This window comes from Peromyscus californicus, unplaced genomic scaffold (assembly GCF_007827085.1).
Source record: "Peromyscus californicus insignis strain IS unplaced genomic scaffold, ASM782708v3 Scaffold_13__1_contigs__length_99412109, whole genome shotgun sequence".
NCBI classification, from domain to species: Eukaryota; Metazoa; Chordata; class Mammalia; order Rodentia; family Cricetidae; genus Peromyscus; species Peromyscus californicus.
In genome coordinates, this window is record NW_026294424.1 from 85,190,913 (window position 1) to 85,210,423 (window position 19,511).

Here is a 19,511-nt window from a genome sequence, read left to right on the forward strand (position 1 = left end):
AGTGCTTCTGAGGCCTTGCCAGGTGTGGCCACTGGGGGTTCCAGTTAGAATGTGTTTCTTGATATTGGGAGCTGACACTTAGGAATGGCTATGAGCTAGAAGGAGGTGGCTGAGGGTGTCAATAGGAAGGGAGAGAGCAGGGGGTGCCATCAGGATCTGCTAATTCCCCTGGGTTTGGGGGCAGGAAGGAAGGAGAGGCCACAGCTGGTAGTCTGCTACAGAGCTGGGGATGAGACTGGGGGATTGGGTTTGGAGGAGTGGAGGGACAGTGAAGACAAGAATATTGCCTAACTGCTTTCCTGGCTGGTGTGGCTAGCTGTTGAGGCTGGCTGGTGTGGCTGGCTGGTATGACTGGCTGGTGTGGCTGATTGATGTGCTGGCTGGTGTGGCTGGCTGGTGTGGCTGGCTGCTATGGCTGGCTGGTTCCCAGAGAATTCTTGCAGGAGTTAGCAGTTGAGACAAAGGGATGGGGTGATGGCGGCGAGGGAGCCTGTAGGAGAAGATCTGTGTGATCTGCTGGCAGCAAGCAGGGGGAGGCCATAACATGGTCTGCTACAGAGCTGGCTTGAGACTGGGGGATCAGAAGGAGAGTGAAGATTGCCAGCCTGTTTCCATGGTCAGCGTGGCTGGTGGGTTCCCAGGGAGTCTCTGTGAGAGTGAGCCTAGGAAAGCTGACCGGCAGAGCCAGCTTCCAATCTTCTGTGAGAAGACGGCCAGCAAGGGAAGGGAACTGCATAGAGCTCGTGGGAAAGCCACCTGATAATGAGGTTGAGGGGAACGTGAGAGACGGTTTCACTTCGAGTTCCCAGTGGGGGAGGCTGTGATGAGGGGACGTACAGGAGGGTGTCCATGAATCTGTAGAAACATTAAGACGTTGAGCCGTCCATTAAACATCACCAGTGCAGAGATAGGCTAACATTCCAACTACCAGGAAACAAAGTACCGTTTTCCCTGTATCAGAGATGTGCAGGGTGATGGGGGAGCTCTTATGCAAAATGGCAACTGTTTCTCCCTGTTGAAATGAGCTCAGTTCAGAAGCCTCCCCGTCCACTCATGCTAAAAAACATGCATTTTTACAACGAAAATGGAGTTTGGTGAAGCAACCTTCTTTGACTATGACTTAACTTCAGAGTTCTTTTCTGCCCTAAGAGTAGAGCCTAAGAGTCCAGCCACTGGAGTGGAGAGAGTGTGTTCTGGTGCTGCCTTCTGGTGGCCACAGGTCTTCACAGCGCCATTTGGTCTGGCACGCTCTTCCCAGGAGGAACTTCCTTTCTTCAGGGCAGCGTTCTGCTTTGCCATCTCTTAGATTGGTGTGTTCTTCGGTCACCTCATCATAACCGCAGGGTCCCCCAGGTCCCCCAGGCTCTTCTCTGGGCTACTGCAGTATTGCAGGTGCCTGACTGGGGTAGTGTTTTGTGTATCTGTGTGGGTACCAAAGGAATTTCAAGGAGTACCCGAGCAAGACCTTGGCTTTTTTGTTGTTCTTGTCTGTTTAAAAGGATCTGAGCCGGGCGGTGGTGGCGCACGCCTTTAATCCCAGCACTCGGGAGGCAGAGCCAGGCGGATCTCTGTGAGTTCGAGGCCAGCCTGGGCTACCAAGTGAGTTCCAGGAAAAGGCGCAAAGCTACACAGAGAAACCCTGTCTCGAAAAACCAAAAAAAAAAAAAAAAAAAAAAAAAAGGATCTGAATTTGGATTTGCTCTGCATCAGTAAAATTCATAAGTTGATTGTAAGCTCTACGACTTTTGACAAATGCATATTATTGTGTAGCCGCCACTGGAGTTATGATTTAAACATGGCGGAGAGAATCTAACGCTTCTCTCCTTACCAGCCCTTAAAAGTAAAACCAATATAACATGCCAGGGAGATGTGTCAGTAAGTAAAGTACTTGGTGGGTAAGTCTGACACCCCAAGTTCAGTCCCCAGAATCCACAGAAGAAGCCAGATGTGATGGGTGCATCTGTAATCCTCAAACTTCTACAGCAAGATGAAATTCCAGAGACAGGACAGCCATATGGAAGCTCCCAGGCCAGTCAGCCGGGAGAATACAGACATCGGCACAAACAACAGAGACCCCACGTCAACAACTCCCCAGAGTTGTCCTTGAACTGACGTAGGTACATGCCACGACATACCCATGTGTGTGTGCTCACACACTAATACTAAATAAAATAAGTACAGATTTTATTTTAAACATCTTTTTATTTGAGATAGTATTCACATACCATAAAATTTACCTAATTAAAATGCATAGTTCTTAGCTGGGCATAGCTGGGCATTTGCCTGTAAACCCAGCACTCAGGGGATCGAGGCAGGAGGATTATGAATTTGAGGCCAGCCTGGGCTACAAAGTGCATTTGAGACCATTGCTGCCGTCATTTTTAGAGGCACATGACGTGTGCATTTCAAAGCATTATGTGTGCTAGGAAGCCAATCACCACAGACCACACACTGGTCCTGTGATCATATTTGACACAGAGAAAGGCAAGGCTGTGATGACAGGAAGGAGGTGAGTGATTGGCAGGCCGAGGTGGAGGGAGGGGGCAGAGGGAGGAGGTGGATGCAGAGTTCCTGGAACTTCTTCCATGCTGCTTCCTTGCTCTGGAAAGGAAGCCGCATCAACAGCAGTCTCACGCCTTTAGAAACAGTGTCTTCCCGTCTCTCTGCTTGGTTACTGCAGCACACAGTGTGAATATATCAGTACTTCCTATTTTTAACAGTAGAATAATACTCTATTTATCCATTCATTAGAGGATGGATGTGGAGCTGAAATCTAGAATTATAAATAACATTTATTATAAATAACTGCTATTAAGAGAGGGGAATGAGGGTGAATAGGAATGAGGTACATTATGTACACTTAGGAATGTGTCATAGTGAAGCCAGTTATTTTGTGTAGTTCATATAGCTACAAAAATAGTCTGAACATTTTTTTAAAGCCTATGTAACATTTTACTACCCCCTAGATTTTGAATAAAGCCCACCAAGAAAAGCCCAACTGGTGTGTGCATGTGCGTGCGTGTGCATGTGTGTGTGTGTGTGTGTGTGTGTGTGTGTGTGTGTGTGTGTGTGTGTCAAGGGGAGAGAGAGAGAGAGAGAGAGAGAGAGAGAGAGAGAGAGAGAGAGAGAGATTTTATTGGCCTCAGCAACCGTCTTTTGAAGAGCCTGCCTTCCCCCTGAGTGCGTACTTTAGTTTACAGCAAAGACCCTCCTCTCTGGGCACGGTGGCTCATCGTATTTGTACATGTGTCTCTCCAGCATCCCTCTCACATAACCATCTTCACACATGCCTCATTTGGGAGCCGAGGGCTTATTATTGTAATGTCCTTAGTGTTTGCAGGCTGAGGTGCGCCCTTTGGTTTCTGGACAAGGTCTGAAGTTACACCAAATGTGGGACTGGCGGGTGACAGAGATTTGTCCTGACCGTGTGCCAGGCAGGACCAGGAAAACTCTAGCTACAGTGTGTTGTTGGCATCTTCTTTTGAACTGATACCTTAGCCTGTGTAGAGTGTTATGGTATGAATCATCCCATTTTAATAGCAGCAAAAGCTATTTGAACATTAGATTTACAGAACACACAGCTAATTAAATTCCTCAGTGAAAAAGAAATCAACTGTGAAGGACTTAGAGTTGGCTCAAGAGGTCCCCCTGCAGGTCACAGTCGGAAGCAGGCAGAGGCCCCTTTGCTCTGCGCTGCGTGAGCCCTACCTTTCCTAAATTGCTCCTAGGGACAGCCCTCAAGTTTCTGAAAGTAAGTCTATGTTCTAACCAGAATACCAATCACACCATGGACAAAAGAGCTCAGACGTACCCTGGTGCCACAGATGAGCAGAGCAGTTTGTATGTGGTCACAGGTCACAAATCAGGAATAGGAAATTAAGGTAGCAAGCGTACAAAGTCTGAATCAGTGCATGAGGAAAAAAGCTAACATCAAATAAAAAGCAGGGTGCAAATTTAGTGCCATTATATACTCCTCAATTTTCCTGTGCTCTAGACAAAACTAAGTAATAAAACTATAAATAATAGTGCTGATCAGTAATTTAAAGACCAATTTTTGGTTGTTTTTTTTCCCCATTTTTTCTTTTATGTGTATGGATGTTTTGCTCGCATGTATGACTGTGTAACACATGTGTGCAGTGCCCTTGGAGGCCAAAAGAGGGTGTCAGATGCCCTGACTTGAGTTACAAATGGTTGTGAGCATCTATCTTAGTTACATTTTTACTACAGTAACAAGACATCATGACCTGGGCAACTTACAAAACATTTAATCTGGGGCTCATGGTTCCAGAGGGCTAGAGATGACGGCAGCAGGCAGGCATGACATGGGAGCAGTAGCTAAGAGCTTATAGCTGATCCACCAGCATGAAACAGGCAGAGAGACTGGGCCTAGTGTGGGCTTTTGAAACCTCAAAGCCTATCCCCAGTGACACACCTCCTCCAATAAGGCCACACCTCCTAGTCCTTCCCAAACAGTTCCACCAACTGGGGACCAAGCATATTTATTTTTATTTTATGTGTATTGGTGTCTCACCTGTCTGTGTGTCTGTGTGAGGGTGTCAGATCCCCTAGAACTGGAGTTACAGACAGTTGTGAGCTGCCATTTGGGTACTGAGAATTGAACCTGGGTCCTCTGGAAGAGCAGCCAGTGCTCTTAACCACTGAGCCATCTCTCCAGCCCGAGACATATTTTCTAACCAAGCACTTGAAGAACATGTCATGATAATTCTTAGTGTTTCATTGAAGTAGCATGTATGTTACAGAAAAATACATGTAAGCATATAACCTGGTAATTTTCACAAACTGAATAATAATGCAGTATGATTTGTTCCCAGAACTAAACCCAAAACCTAGCTATCACACCAGAAAACATCTATGCCATTAGAAGTCAGATATCTTCTTTGATTTTTTTAAATTAAGAAATATTGTCTAGCTGGGCAATGGTGGTGCATGCCTTTAATCCCAGCACAGAGGCAAGTGGGTCTCTGAGTTCGAGGTCAGCCTGGTCTACAGAGTGAGTTCCATCACAGCTGGGACTACACAGAGAAACCCTGTCTCAAAAAACACAAAACAAAACAAAACAGAAGGAAGGAAGGAAGAAATATTGTCTCTATGTCCGCAATTTTCACAGCCAATGTGAATTGCACTGATTTTTTTAAAGAATTTTTTATGTATATGTGTGTGTAACCAAGTATATGTATGTGCACCACATACTTACAGGAACCCACAGAGGTCAGAAGAAGGCATTAGATCCCCCGGAACTGCATTGTACAGGCAGTTTTGAGCCACCATATGGGTGCTGGGAATTGAACTTGGGTCCTCTGCAAGAGCAGTAAGAACCCTTAACCACTGAGCCATCTTTCCAGACTAGTTCCCCCTGACTTTTGAACTCTATATAAGTCATATAATGTGTACATGCTTGTGTCTCATTTAAAATTTTGTTTGTGAGATTTACCCTTATAGTTATATAATGTTAGAGTTTATTCATTTTGAATACTAAGTAAAATTTCAGCATATAAACATATTTCACAGTTTATTCCATTTGGAGATATTCTGAGTAGTTATTATCAGCTTTCTATTCATGTATCTTGATGTAAATATACAATAATGTCTAGTGATATCTGTATTGGATGGTTTTATGCCAACTTGACACAAGCATTTCCTCAATTAGTGATACCAGTGTAGGTGGGGCCACCCCTGGTTTCAACCTGCTTTCTTATAGAACCCAAGAACACCAGCCTAGGGATGGCAACACTCCCCCATCAATCACTCATTAAGAAAATGCCCTAGAGCAGGATTTTATACAGGCATTTTCTCACTTGGGGTTCCCTCCTCTCATATGACTATCGCTTGTGTCAAGGTGACAGAAATCTTTCCAGCACCCGTGCCTTACTCAAGAGTTATAGATGCAGGCATTTCCAGCATTCCCAGCTCCCTTCTGTAATCAGACATTTCCTGTCCCAACAGCCCAGTCCCAAATAAACACACAGAGGCTTGTATGAATTATAAATGCTTGACCAATAGCTCAGGCTTATTACTAACTAGCTCTTACATTTTAAGTTAACCCATATTCCTTATTTACGTTCTGCCATGTGGCGGTACCTTTATTAGTGAGGCACGTTCATCTCCTGCTCCCTCTGCATCTGGCCGGCGACTCCTGACTCCGCCCTTCTCCTTCCCATCATCCTTAGTTTGGTCACCCTGCCTATACTTCCTGCCTGGCTACTGGCCAATCAGCGTTTTATTAAACCAATTTGAGTGACAAATCTTTCCAGTGTACAAGAGGATTGTTCCACAGCACCCTTCCTCCTCATCATTCCTGTTGGACTTTCACTGGACTTGTTTTATTCTGAGCAGTTCTTTCCTAGTTGTGTTTGGTACATCCACATGCTGGTTTATTTTATTAGATTGTGAACGTTCTTCAGTACTTTGCTTGTTTGTATACCTCAGCACCTGGCACAGTCCCTGAAATATAGTCAGCTAGTTGAGTGAGTGGTGCCAGCCATCACCGTTGACAGTGTTTAACAAACAAGCCCTCTTCATTATGGGTATCATCTAATAGAGGCCAGTCAAGCCTTCGCTCTGACACACGAGTGTCAAAAGTCAGTGTTGGGAAGTGACTCTTTCTGAAGGGAGTCCATGGCTTCATGCTCCGTGGCAGGGGCATTGCTGTGGGTTCTCAGGCCTCTTGCAGGTTTAAAGCGTTAACAGCAGTGGTTCCAGGGCAGAGCTGGGGACCAGATATAAATAGCAGGACACAAGTGGGGTAATGTGCCACTGCCAAGCTACCGCTAGGGGTGTTATAAAAAGAAAAGCATTCCCAGGCAGCCCTCACTGTCAACAACATCTTATCCTGAAGGGACTATCGCCACAGCTGAGAGTGGGAATCAGCGTGAGCCGGGGCATCATTCAAACCTCCTGCAAAGGCACAAACGCCAGGTAAACATTTTGATTTCTTTGCACCCAGACTGCTGAAATGAAGACCAGGAAAACCCTGGCCCACAGCTGACTCGGCACATGCTGCCTGTGTTCTATTCCTTATACTTTTTTGAGAGGGAAGTTTGATACAGAGTAGCATTTTAAAATAACTACAGATATATTAATAGTGCTAGACAAAAGAACTGCTTTTGAAGAAAGACAGGAACCCGGGGCCAAAATGAGTTACAAAAAGAAAGGCTGTCTACCCTTCCTTCCCCTATGCCATTCATTTCCTCTTTTAGAATCCAGGCTAAGATGACTGGCAAAAGAGAGGGAAGTAGGGTTTCATCTGAGTTACAGGAACGGCAGCTTTGGTGAAGCATATGTATGTGAGAGACGGGAGGCCAACAGCCTGCAGCACTTAGTTGAGTTGGCTAATGGCTCTGGATAGCTTCGGCCATGAGGATTCTTTCCCTCCTATCTACCCCTTATGCTGCCACACACACCGGAATGGGTCCTGGGCACTCAGCTAGATGACTGATGGGATCTAGTTAGAATCACTGCCTTCCCGGGGCTCCTTAGTCGATCCCCAACTCCAGAACGTTACACACTTGCTCAACCTCTGGCTTCTGTTGGTTGTGAGGAGTTGGAGGAAGGAGGTCACCTCGGGTAGCCCACTCTGTCCTGCTGCTGACCTCGTCTCTTCCCTCCCACCCTAATGGGCATGCTCTAACTTGCAAAGCAGCTGGAAGAATGGAAGCTGTCCATGGGAAATTTTCTAGACAGCTCTTAGAAACTGGGAGCTAGGGGAGCAGTTTGAGAGCATGGTGGTGTTCGTATGTGTTTCCTGTGTGGCCTCAGGGGAGATTTAGAGATGGGAAACTTGTGCCTTGGGGCGGCTCTGGTGGGAGAGACGTCGTGTCTAGAGTTGTGTGGAGGTGGACGGATTTGATCTTGGAAGCACTGCAGTTTCTTAAGGTTTTGTTAGACCTCTCGATAAAATCAAATTGCTCTTGCAGCCGTAGGAATGTATTTGATAATCTCCTCTACCATCACAGTGTCTGCCCAGAATGAAACTATATATAGCACGTTATCTTGCTCTTTTTTCCTAAAACTCTTTGTTAACCCAACTGAAACAAAATTTTTCATTCAAATTTAGAAGAGAAAACTGAAGATGGGACATTTCGAAATGGTCACCACGCTGCTGGCAGCCGTGACTCTAGTGGACATCTTCCAGGTAATGTTGGGAATGGGAAGCATGTGCTCACTGGGACGGGAGCCTGTAACATTGCCTGCGGTGTCTCTGTGGACTGAGAGAGGCCAGACTAGGCATTAGCTTGTAAGTAGCTTTTCCTTCATTTTGCAGGTGACACATATGTTAAGTGTAGAAAGTTATATATAATTATAATTAAATGAAGAGAACAGGGAAATTCAGCCACTGAGAGAGAGTCTTAGGGGGCAGTGTAGATAGCCTATGTGGCTCCTCTCTCTGTGTGTATAATTTATTTAAAAAGTAGATTAATGCTGTATGTAGAGTACTTTTAACCTTGTCTTCAAGCAATACTGCACAGCATTTCCAAGTCAATAAATATTCAGGGAATATCGTGTGTTCTCCAAACAATGCCGCAGTGTTTGATTCCATGTTTGTTATTAAACTACATAATGACTGTTTCCTTGTTGTCTTTTTACTGATAGAAATTTTATGATTTTGTTTGCCATTCAATATTTAAAAACTAATATACTTTATGTATGTATTGTAGGAAACAGGGATCTATCTCACTTGCCTTCTTTAAGATACCTGAAATTTGCCGGGCAGTGGTGGTACACGCCTTTAATCCCAGCACTCGGGAGGCAGAGCCAGGCGGATCTCTGTGAGTTCAAGGCCAGCCTGGTCTCCAAAGCGAGTTCCAGGAAAGGCGCAAAGCTACACAGAGAAACCCTGTCTAGAAAAACCAAAAAAAAAAAAAGATACCTTAAATTTTAAAAACTGGCCGGGCAGTGGTGGCGCACGCCTTTAATCCCAGCACTCGGGAGGCAGAGGCAGGCGGATCTCTGTGAGTTCGAGGCCAGCCTGGTCTACGGCGCGAGATCCAGGAAAGGCGCAAAGCTACACAGAGAAACCCTGTCTCAAAAAACCAAAAAAAAAAAAAAAAAAAAACAAACTGTATCCATTTTTAGAGCTTTGACCCACTTTCTAGAGCATTATCGTATGTTTTGTTTCCTGCACATTCTGTTGTTTACTTTTTAACTTGAGACATTATGGTGGTTGAAAGAAAATGGCCCCCGAAGGGAGTGGCACTCTTACGAGGTGTGGCTTTGTTGGAGGAAGTGTGTCACTGTGGAGGTGGGCTTAGAAGTCTCATATGCTCAAGCCACACCCACTGAGACAGTCTACTTCCTGTTGCCTGCATATCAGCATGTAGCAGCTCCTTTTCCAGCACCATGTCTGTGTCTGCCAGCTGCCATACTCCCTGCCATGATAATAATGGACTGAACCTCTGAAACAGCCACTACCTCAATTAAATGTTTTCCATTATAAGAGTTGCCATGGTCATGGTGTCTCTTCACAGCAACAGAAACCCTAACAAAGACAGAAGTTGGTACCAGAGACTGGGGTATTGCTGTGATAGGCTGACGATACTTTTGTTTGAAGGAATATGGACCTTGGGACTATGGATTAGAAAAGCAGTTGAGCACTTTAAGTGCTGCTTAATGGGCCATCCTGGTAGGAGTATGGAAGACAGTGGCGCTGAGAGACATTTGGACTGGGTGGGTGGGTGGGGGGCGGCTGGCTCAAGAGGTTTCAGAGGGGAAGAATTCTTAGTATGTTGCCTAGAAATCATTCTTGTGGTATTTTGGTGAAGAACGTGGTTGCACTTTGCCTTTGTCTGAAGAGTCTGCCTAAGGCTAAAGTGAAGAGTTTGGGATTAATTCTGTTGGCAGAGGAAATCTCAAAACAAAGACTCTGTTGTGTGGTTACTAGTGTTAACTCTAATGAAGATATATAATGAAAAGGATCAGCTGAACAAGGAAAAATATTTGAGGAGAAAGGGAGTACCAGAAAATGGAATAGAGCTAAGTTCTGTATTCAAGGAGATAAACAGATTAAGAAATGGAATAAAGGGAATGGTGATCTCAGAGCAAGATCCCACCCCATTGGTGATCTTAGAGCTGGGTGTGGTGGGGCACACCTTTAATCCCAGCACTGGGAAGGCAGAGGCTGGTGAATCTCTGAGTTTGAGGCCAGCCTGGTCTGCAGATCCAGTTTTTGGGACAGCCAACCTTAGGCAGTGAAGTAAGGAAAGCTGATGAAATGTAATTGAACAAAGGTGGCAGCCATGTTCCAGCCCAAGCAAGCAGCAGAACTTGGCATCTTTGGTCAGGTGGTTCTAGCTTTAGAATCAAGGATAGAAGAAAGGCATTATGGAACCTTCCTCGCTGGCAAAGGAAAGCCAATGAGGCCAGGCATGTGTCAGGGGTGTCCCTGGAGGCCTAGAGAGGCCATTGCATGAAGCTGTAAAGTTGAAACCTGGATTGCCTTGGAGAACCCAAGATGTTGGAGATGCCAGAGCTGTGGGATACCTGCCAAGGAGAGCTGCTAATAGTGAGTGGAAACATCCCAGTAGGAAGAAGTGTGTTGCAGTCAACAAAGCTGAAAGGAATTGGAGATCTGAAGATCGTTTTGACATTAGACATGGAGATGCAGAGTTTGGAGTTTGCCCAGCTGGTTTTCAGTCTTGCTTTGGTCCAATATTTCCTCACTGTGCTCCCTTCCCTACATTTTGGAATGGAAATGAATATCCTGTGCCATTGTATGTTGGAAGTATGTGATCTGTTTTTTGATTTTTATAGGGGATTACAGTTAAGAGATTGCATGAATCTCAGAAGAGACTTTGAACTTTAGACTTTTAAATAAGTTTGAAACTGTTTATAGACTATGGGGACTTTTGAAGTTGGACTGAATGCATTTTTGCGTTTTGAATTGGCTACAAGCCTTTGGGGGTCAGGGAATAGAATGTGGTGGTTTGAAAGAAAATGGCCCCCAAAGGGAGTGGCACTAATGGGAGGTGTGGCCTTGTTGCAGTAAGTGTGGTCTTGTTAGAGGAAGTGTGGAGGTGGGCTTTAAGGTCTCATATATGCTCAAGCCATGACCAATGAGACAGTCTACTTCTTGTTGCCTGCATATCAACATGTAGCAGCTCCTTCTCCAGCACCAGATCTGCCTGCATGCTGCCATGCCCCCCTCCTGCCATGATGATAATGGACTAAACCTCTGAAACTGTAAGGTGCCACCTCAATTATATGTTTTCCTTTATTTGCCTTAGTCATGGCGTCTCTTCATAGCAATAGAAACCCTAACAAGACAGACATATAATTGAGATACCCTAACAAACATTTTCAACCACACCCGTCATTGATTTCTAGTGTCTTTATGATGTTGTCCCACAGTAGCTGTGGGGTCTTTCATTCCTCTCTAAAGAAGCACTTTGCTTATTGGAAGTCAATGCCACTCCCGCCTCCCCCATTCTCTGGCAACCAGTGAGAGTTACGGACGTTTCAGCAGAGTGGAATCTTGCAGACTCTGGTCATTTGTGCTTGGTTTCTTTTGCTTAGGATACTATTTTTAAAGCCCATTCTTGGTGTGTCATATATTAGTGTCTTCTTCTTGTCATCTATGAACACTAATGCCATCATGACTGGCCAAAGTTTATCATTCAGGCATTTGGCTCTTGCCACTTTATGGTAACTATGGATAGTGTTGCCAAGAACAGCTGTGTATGGGTTTCTGTATGAATGTTTTCAATTCTTTTATATAATTATTATTCTCTGGGAATTCATCCAAGCACTGTTGCTAGCCTTATGCAGTATTTACTTGAATACCTGGTTTTACCTATGTAAGTGAACGTGAATTAGCCAGGACTGTGCTACAGTGCATGGCGGAATTGTGCATTATTGTGAACATATGCTTCACTTGGGTGTGTGTCTAGAGTGGAGTCACTGGGTCACACTACATCTTCATGTTTCATCCCTTGAGGTGCTGCTGCAGTACCTTCCACGTTGGCTGGGCTCCACAGCACTCCCTTCAGAATGGATCAGGGCTCCGATCGGCTGCCTCCTCTTTGCTTGGATTTTCCTGTTTTGCCCTTGTTTGTGTTATCATTTTCTTTTAGTGGGTATGAAGTGGTGCCTTGTGTGGTCTTAATGTGCCTTTCAAGTACTGGTTTGCAGCACATCATTTTAACATACTTTGGTTAATGTTTTTCCATTTCATTTGTTTCTCTTCTGAAACACAAAGGTCATTTCCACATATGTGAAATGAATTGTTGGTAGTGGAATGGCATCGCTCTGAGCTTTGGTTCAGGTAGAGACGTCAGAGGAAGAAAGCATTATCAGCTCATCCACCCAGTCTTCCGTCCCTGCTCCTTAGTGTCCGTTCCTCTGTCCTGAATGGCGAGGGCATTTAGGGGCTTTGCCACCGCAAGGCACGCACTGTACGGAACACACAATCAGCTGTGGTGTCTGGCCAGGAAGCCTTGCTGTCTAAAATTAGACATGTGAAGCCTGCTCTGAGGCCGAGGGAAAAGACAGGAGCCCATTGGATCAACTCTGATACGGTGTGTGGAATGTGGGAGTTGGTTTCGGGTCTGATGGCTTCTGTTGCAGTCTTCAAGATAAATCATGCTTTGGTGCTCAGGCTGACTTCTGGTACATTCTGTGCCACAGAGCAAAGTGCATCCCTTAACCATGAAACCGAAGGGACTTGTTCTCTGAAGCTCAAATCCCCATGTCAAGAAACTGACCGACAGACCCCGGAGTGCTGGGGCCTCGGTGACTCCCAGCTCTAAGTACTATGGTTAGGCCACAGTTTTTGGTACTGGACCACTTACTTATCTCAGTGGTAAAATGTTTTCTTTTGTTTAGCAAAATTAAACTCTTTTAAAGGTGTTACCTAATAAATGTCAGTGGGCCTCATCACTGGAACATGCTAATGATTTAGAAGCAACAGAACACTTTGCTTAAGAAGGTAGAACTCTGGAACCAGAGTGTCTGGGGGTAAATACCAATACCATGTCTCAATATCTTAGTTTCCTTGCCTTTAAAGAAAAAGGTGGAAGGGAGGCTTGGGGCTGGAGAGACGACTTGGTGGCTGTGAGCACTTGCTGTGCATTACAGAGACTCTGGGACCAGTTGCCAGCACCCACATAGCTCACCTGTAACTCTAGTTACACTGTCTTCTGATTTCCTTGGTTTTGGGGGGTTTCCTGATTTTTTGTTTTGTTTTGTTTTGGAGAGGGGTGTTCTGATTTCTGGGCCTTGAGCACCTGCTTTTACTTGGCTGGAGGTGCCAACCCAGTCCTCCCCATGTGATAGGAATGAGGGAGTGTGTCCAGAGGGCAAGGTAATATTTGACACCTTGTATTTCCCACCACGCGCAGTATTTTATACATGATACTTCCAATGATCCAAACCAGTCCTGAGAGGTCTCAGGAACGAAGGTAAGGACTGTTCAGCCTGGACTGCCACTGGGGTCTTTAGTCTCTCGTGCACCACAGAGCTCAGACAAACGAGTTGCAGGCAGAATTCCTACCCATATCTTGCCTCTGACATTTACTCTTTCATAGGAACATGTCAGCGCCGGGAAGAGCTGCCCACAGCCGTGGGGTGTGACTCGCAGTTAAAGGGGGCGGGGGCGGAGGCGGGGGGTGGGGGGGAGAGTGGGCATCGTGCTGTAAGAGAAAATGAGATCAAATAAAAAGTTGATGGCAAGAGCACTCCTTTCCTTTTGCTTTGAAGGTGAAGGCAGAAGTGTTAGACATGGCGGAGAATTCGTTTGACGATGAATACCTGAAGTGCAGCAGCAGGATGGAGGCGAAGTACATTCCACAGCTGTTCAGGGATGAAAAGGCGAACTCTGACCTCCTGGAGACTGTGTGGGACAATGCAGAGATCTTGTGGGAAGCTCGGAAGGCTAAGATCTCTCCCCCAATGAACTTCAAGGATCCCTATGGAATAACCCTGATGGCGTTTGTAACCGAGGCTCGAGAGCAGACTCCCTTTTACCACGAGTTCAACAGAGCTGTGAAGATGGCCGGCCAGTCCCGAAAAGAATACATCTATAACTTTCCATTCAAAGCTTTTCATTTTTACCTGGTGAGAGCCCTGCAGCTGCTGAGAAGACCTTGTGAGGAGAGTTATAAGGACGTGGTGTACCTCACAAGTCAAGACATTTCCTTCACATTCGGAGGGCCAAACCAAGCCAGGCTGGGCAACTTCACACTGGCATATCCAGCCAAACCCCCCACAGCTAACAACCAACCAGTGCTAGCCATCCACACCTGCTTTGGGGTTGCCGTGGAAAGGTTTTTGGACAAAACAAGTGAGAGAGTTGTTTTAATACCTCTGAGTGAGGTTTTTCAAGTGTCCCGGGAAGGAACCAGCAATGACCTTATTCTTGAGAGCATAAACAAGACCTGCAGCTACTACAAGTGTGCATTCCTCGGGGGTGAGTGTCTCAGTCACGATCTGGGTTTGTCTGAGAGGAGAGGAGGGGGTGCAGGCCCTGAGGGGTGTCTGGGAGAAGAGGAGTAGGGTTCAGGCCCAGGGGAATGATGTGTGTTTGCAAAGAGAGATAACACCAGCAGTTTTCAGTCTCACACCTTTTCTTTATCCACAACTCAGGTGTTGTCAAACACAGTACCTAGTTACTAAAGCTAAGAACAAAAGCAGTACTGTGAAATAGAAGCCATTTGCCCTGCAGGGTTTGGCAATGGTCAGAAATCCTTTTGGTTGTCACAACTCAGGAAGAGGTGGGGTTGCTATTGGCCAGGACTGGCTAAACAGTTCTTAGGACCCTGTCAAAACAAAGAATTATCTGATCTAAAATGTCAGGAGTACTGGTGTTGAGAAATCCCATTACAAGTCATTCAGTAAGAAGAGTCCCATCCCATTTCCAAGCCTCACTGGCATCCACTCTAAATCATTTTAGCTGGTTTTTTGTTTTTTGTTTTTTTTTTTTTTCCGGGTATACACCATCATGTTTGTAAGTGAATAGCATGCTTTTATTGTTTCAGGATTTAAATTTTTTTAGACGTGGTCTAAGTATTTCCGGAATTCAGTTTTCTTGCACCGTGTATCATTTAGGATTTCTTTGTTGTTGTTGGGCCAGTGATGCAGGCTTGTAACCCCAGGCACTCAGAAAGGAGGCTAAGGCAGAAGGATCCTAGTACCTGGAGTACAGATTGAATTCAAGGCCAGCCTGAGCTACTTAGTGAGACCCTGTCTCAGACAACAGTAGGTCAGTGACAGAGTGCCGACCTTGCATACACAAGACCCTGGGTCGGATCCCAAGGAGTCTAAAGATTCATCTTTCTGTCAGCTTTAGCAGAAAACCTCTCATTGCTACAACCAGGCTGTTGGGTACCACGGCTCCTCCATGGCATTAGTAACTCAGGCTGCCTTTCTGTCCCACTGGTTTGGGAATTCAGATTTGCCTTGTGGTCTGCATCCAGGCATCAGTTTACATCCCAGACAGAAACAGAAGGGGGACCGACCCACCGGATCTACCTGTTTCTCAGGAAAGTGAAAGCTAGCCTAACCACTTAGTAGAACTGTTTCTTGGTCACTTATAGCTGCAGGAAAGGCCTAGAAAGGAGGAAATCATTTTTGCAGGCTCTGTCGCTCAGGAAGAAAGGGAATCAAAGTGGCCTGGGATGCTGCTGCATATTTGTGATCCCAGCATGCAGGAAAAGGATGAGGATCTTGAGTTTTGGTCTAGCCTGGGATACTTAAAGAGATCATGTCTCAAAAAAAAAAAAAAAGAGAGACAGAGTTGTTAGGCCAGTAACCACGGTGTCCGATGACTACTGTCTCCTTCCCTCATAGTCTGGTGACTCACCTTCCCTCACGTGTGCTCGTGGTCCAGTTGCGATGTGTTTCTGTTGTTGGTTTTGGTTTTTTACCCCATGTAGTACTTCCTTTGCTGGGGTGATTTTATGACTTCATTTTTAAATGTCGTATTAATAATTCACCCCAGATCCTTTGACAGAAACAGCAATCTCTCCGTACATTCGTCTTCCCACCCCTGGATATACCCTCCCGGATACTGCTCTGGGCTGTGCTCCTAGGCTCACTGAAGGTCCCGCAGTGTCTCCACACCACCAGCCCGAGGCTGAGATTCTCCCCACAGCCCTGTTCTGGATTGGCACATCTTCCCCGAGTTACTCCTTTGTTTGGGGTGAGGCCAAGTGCTGACCAGTTTTCTGAGAAATGGTACCTTGCGGCAAATTTTCTAGGACCGCAGGTGTGAAAGATCTGCCTTTAAGCTCAAGTTACAGTTTTTCTAGCCTGCCTCGTCCTTCCTTGCATGGCCCTTGGAACCTGAACCTGACTGGGAGGTGGTGAGGGAATGAGACAAGACAGGTAGACAGGCAGACAGACAGGCAGACAGACAGACCCAGATAAATAGCTAGAATGGAGTGGTCTGGCTCTCAATGGAGAAACCTCAGCACCCCAGACACTCTGCATGTTTAGTATATAGATTGAACAGAGGGGTGGGGGTACTGCATGCAGCTGAACCAGGAGGCAGGGTTATTAAATGCTGGTAAACAAGGAGCTGGGGTTTGTGGTGTACAGCTGGATCAAGGGGGCAGGCATAGCTAAGCTCAGCTGGAGTGGTCTCTGTGGGAAGTAAACATAGGAGGGGAGGAAGCTGTGGGGACCCTTTTCTGCACACTGTTAACGCTCACACTGGGTCCTCGGGGAAGGCTTTGCCATCCCTTCCGGCTGAGGCTGTGGGGCCCTTGCCATGGCTGTGCAGAAACCACTCTGATGATTCCAACTTTGGATGAATCCTGGTGTGGGTTTTGTGATGTTTGGGTTTTTGCTGTTATTGTTTTTGTTTCATTTTGGTTTTCTGCTGCTGGGGATGAATCCTAGAGACCAGAACATGCTGGGCAAGTCCTTTAGCACTCAGCTACATGTATCCCAGCCTGCGAGCTGATGGCTTCATTTTGCAAGTCTTAGGACGTAGTCTTTATTTGCAGGGTTCTGAAATGCTAAGGTTTTGTGCCTTGCTCTATGTGAATACAGGGTTAATAAAAACCCATTCTCCCTCCTCCTATGGAAATGACTGCAGCGTTTCTTTGTAATGGGCTAAGGGCAGCTGCCGGAGCTGCACCCGACGCTGCCTGTGGTAAACAAAGCCCTAGATGGTGAAGTACATGTGCAGCAGCGCAGGATTAGGACGGGACCTAAGTTCCTGGGGCAGAACGCCATGGTTTCAAACTTCCTCAAAGTGGTGCGACATGTCCAAGTTCTCCCCATGTAGGGGCTGGAGGCAGCAGGGGACTCTGGTACCGATCTGCCCGACAGTGGTCTGTCTGTTCAGGAGTTACTGTGTCTTCTCTTGTGTTCTCCTAATTAAGGAGGGTGGGGCTAAAGACCACTTAGAGGACTTCCCTTAGAAGACATTGACTGCTCCTGTTGTGTGCACGGTCTTGCATTCTCCTACAAAACACAGTTAGAGAGGAGCTGGCCTTTGGGTCTGCATGATTGCTGACTGAACCCAAACCCACTACTGCTGGGTCCAGCAGTGACTGCTACAGTTGGCCTCAGACCTAGGGGAAACTTCCGACCTTGACTCAGTGTGCCCAGTGTACAGAGGTAAATGGGTGGGTCGGACAGTCGGGATGCTGACATTCTTGCTGACTGAAGCCAGGCAGTCCTTGCTGTGCCAAGGTTACAGACTTTCTTTCAGGAAGTGTTCGCAGGGCCTTACGATTTGACCTCCTGCACTTCCTTGATGTTGAGAGTGAACGACTCCTTAATCACCCTAGGCACCTGTCTGCCACACTCCTGACCGGCACTGGAGTCACATCTGATTCCGAGCATTCTTCTTGAGGTGATGTCAACACAAATGAACAGATTATGTTAAAAAAGCATCCATCCCCGTCACCCCCTATCTATTGGCCATGACCCCAACCAGGACAGGCCAAGCCAGCTTAGACCAGAGTTGCATCTTTTTCCTGTTCCTCCTACATCACAGTGGCTTAAAATTGGCCACAGTTGAGTTGTTATTTCTCCCTTATGCATGGGGGTGATGTGTTCCAAGACTCCCAGTAGTTGTCTGAAACCATGGATAATATCAAACCCTGCATGTACTGGGTATCTTTCTATACACACATACTTACGAGAAAGTTTAATTTATAAATTAGGTACAGTAAGAGTTTAATAATAATAGAATAATTACAAGTGTGTACTTGAGGAATATTTGCAGACATCAGTTGACCACTGGTGACTGAGCCCATAGACGGTTAAACTGTGGAGAAAGAGGGAACGTGGAGATAAGCAAACTATAAACCACGGTCTCCCTTCCTCCCCCCACCGAGTGTGTTTAACTTCTCAAGAACATCACAGTGAGAAACCTAGTCTCAGCTGGACTGTAGAAATCATACCTATTTTGGTGCCCCTGATGCATTCAGGCAAATGCCATTTAAGGAGGCCTTGGTTATATAAAAGGTCTGGATACCAACCATATTTAGCACTAGTACCTAGCTAATGGGCTGTGGAGGGCAGTGAAACCCACAGATTCCATGTCTGTGAGTTGAGTTGTGATACAACTAAATATATAAGGAGAAGTGAGCTAGTGGACTGATTCTGAGGGAGCCAGGGGCTGGAACCTCTCATGGCGCATTAGGAGCCTGTCTGTATAGGAGGAGCATGAGGCTGAGGGTAGGCCATTTCACAGGTTAATGTTCACCCCAGCTAAAGGAGACATTTGTGGGGGCTCACAAGGACCATGTTTGCAGAGCTCTGACCAAGTCAGCTACTGCTTTTGCGTGATTGAAAGCAAGGCTGAGCGCAGGATTTGACCACAAACTGGAGTTCTCTGCTGCCACCTAGAGAGAACCAATGGGAATGCACGGTCAAAAACTTCTAAGGCTGACTTAGGTGTGGCTCAGTGGTCGCACACTTGCTAGCAAGCCAGAGGCCCTTGGGTACCACCATCCTCCAACACTGGGGGTGGGGGGCGGCGGTGTGCAGACAAACAAACACACAACTGTAGTCATTCTGGATGGGAAAGGGCAATGTTTCTAGAAGGTATTTAAATTTACTAAACTCAGCATGCTAGCATAGTCCCTTGTTACTGTTGAGAACTTACCCGTGATTTCTAACGTAAAAGTAGAGTATGGATCTTACAAAAACTGGCTAGCCAAACAAACAAACAAACCAAAAACCCAGTTCCAGTTGTTAGGAAACAGAGAGACCAATTCCTGCTTAGTCTTGCTGTCAATCCAAGGAAGGAATAAACTCCTCCTCCTTCCTGAAGAGAGCCTACAGCACGTCAACCAGTGTAGATTTTTTTCTGGAATTTTTGGTAACGATGGGATGTCAGCTGTGTAGTCATCCAAAATGACGCCATCGGATAACTGTGACTGGATTTGGAGGGCTGTGTGTGGGTCAGTTATGAAGTTCTAAGAGAAAGCCCCAGCCGCAGGATTCCTCGTGGCCCTGCAGTGCAAACGCAACAGGTCTACAGAGGATTCACAAGCAGAGAAACGGCATGCGCCATCCCCCAACCGAACCAATCGCCTTAA

At 46.2% G+C, this 19,511-nt stretch overlaps 1 protein-coding gene across 1 annotated transcript in view; it reads left to right on the plus strand.

The window, feature by feature from the left end:
• Positions 1-544: 544 nt before the first annotated feature.
• Art3 (ADP-ribosyltransferase 3 (inactive)) overlaps positions 545-19,511 on the plus strand; it is a 36,678-nt gene continuing 17,711 nt past the window's right edge. Inside the window, exons 1-4 of the mRNA XM_052735837.1 lie at positions 545-629; positions 6,857-6,936; positions 8,075-8,152; positions 13,711-14,419. Coding sequence (XP_052591797.1) covers positions 545-629; positions 6,857-6,936; positions 8,075-8,152; positions 13,711-14,419 — 952 coding nt within the window. The remainder of the gene's footprint in view (positions 630-6,856; positions 6,937-8,074; positions 8,153-13,710; positions 14,420-19,511) is intronic.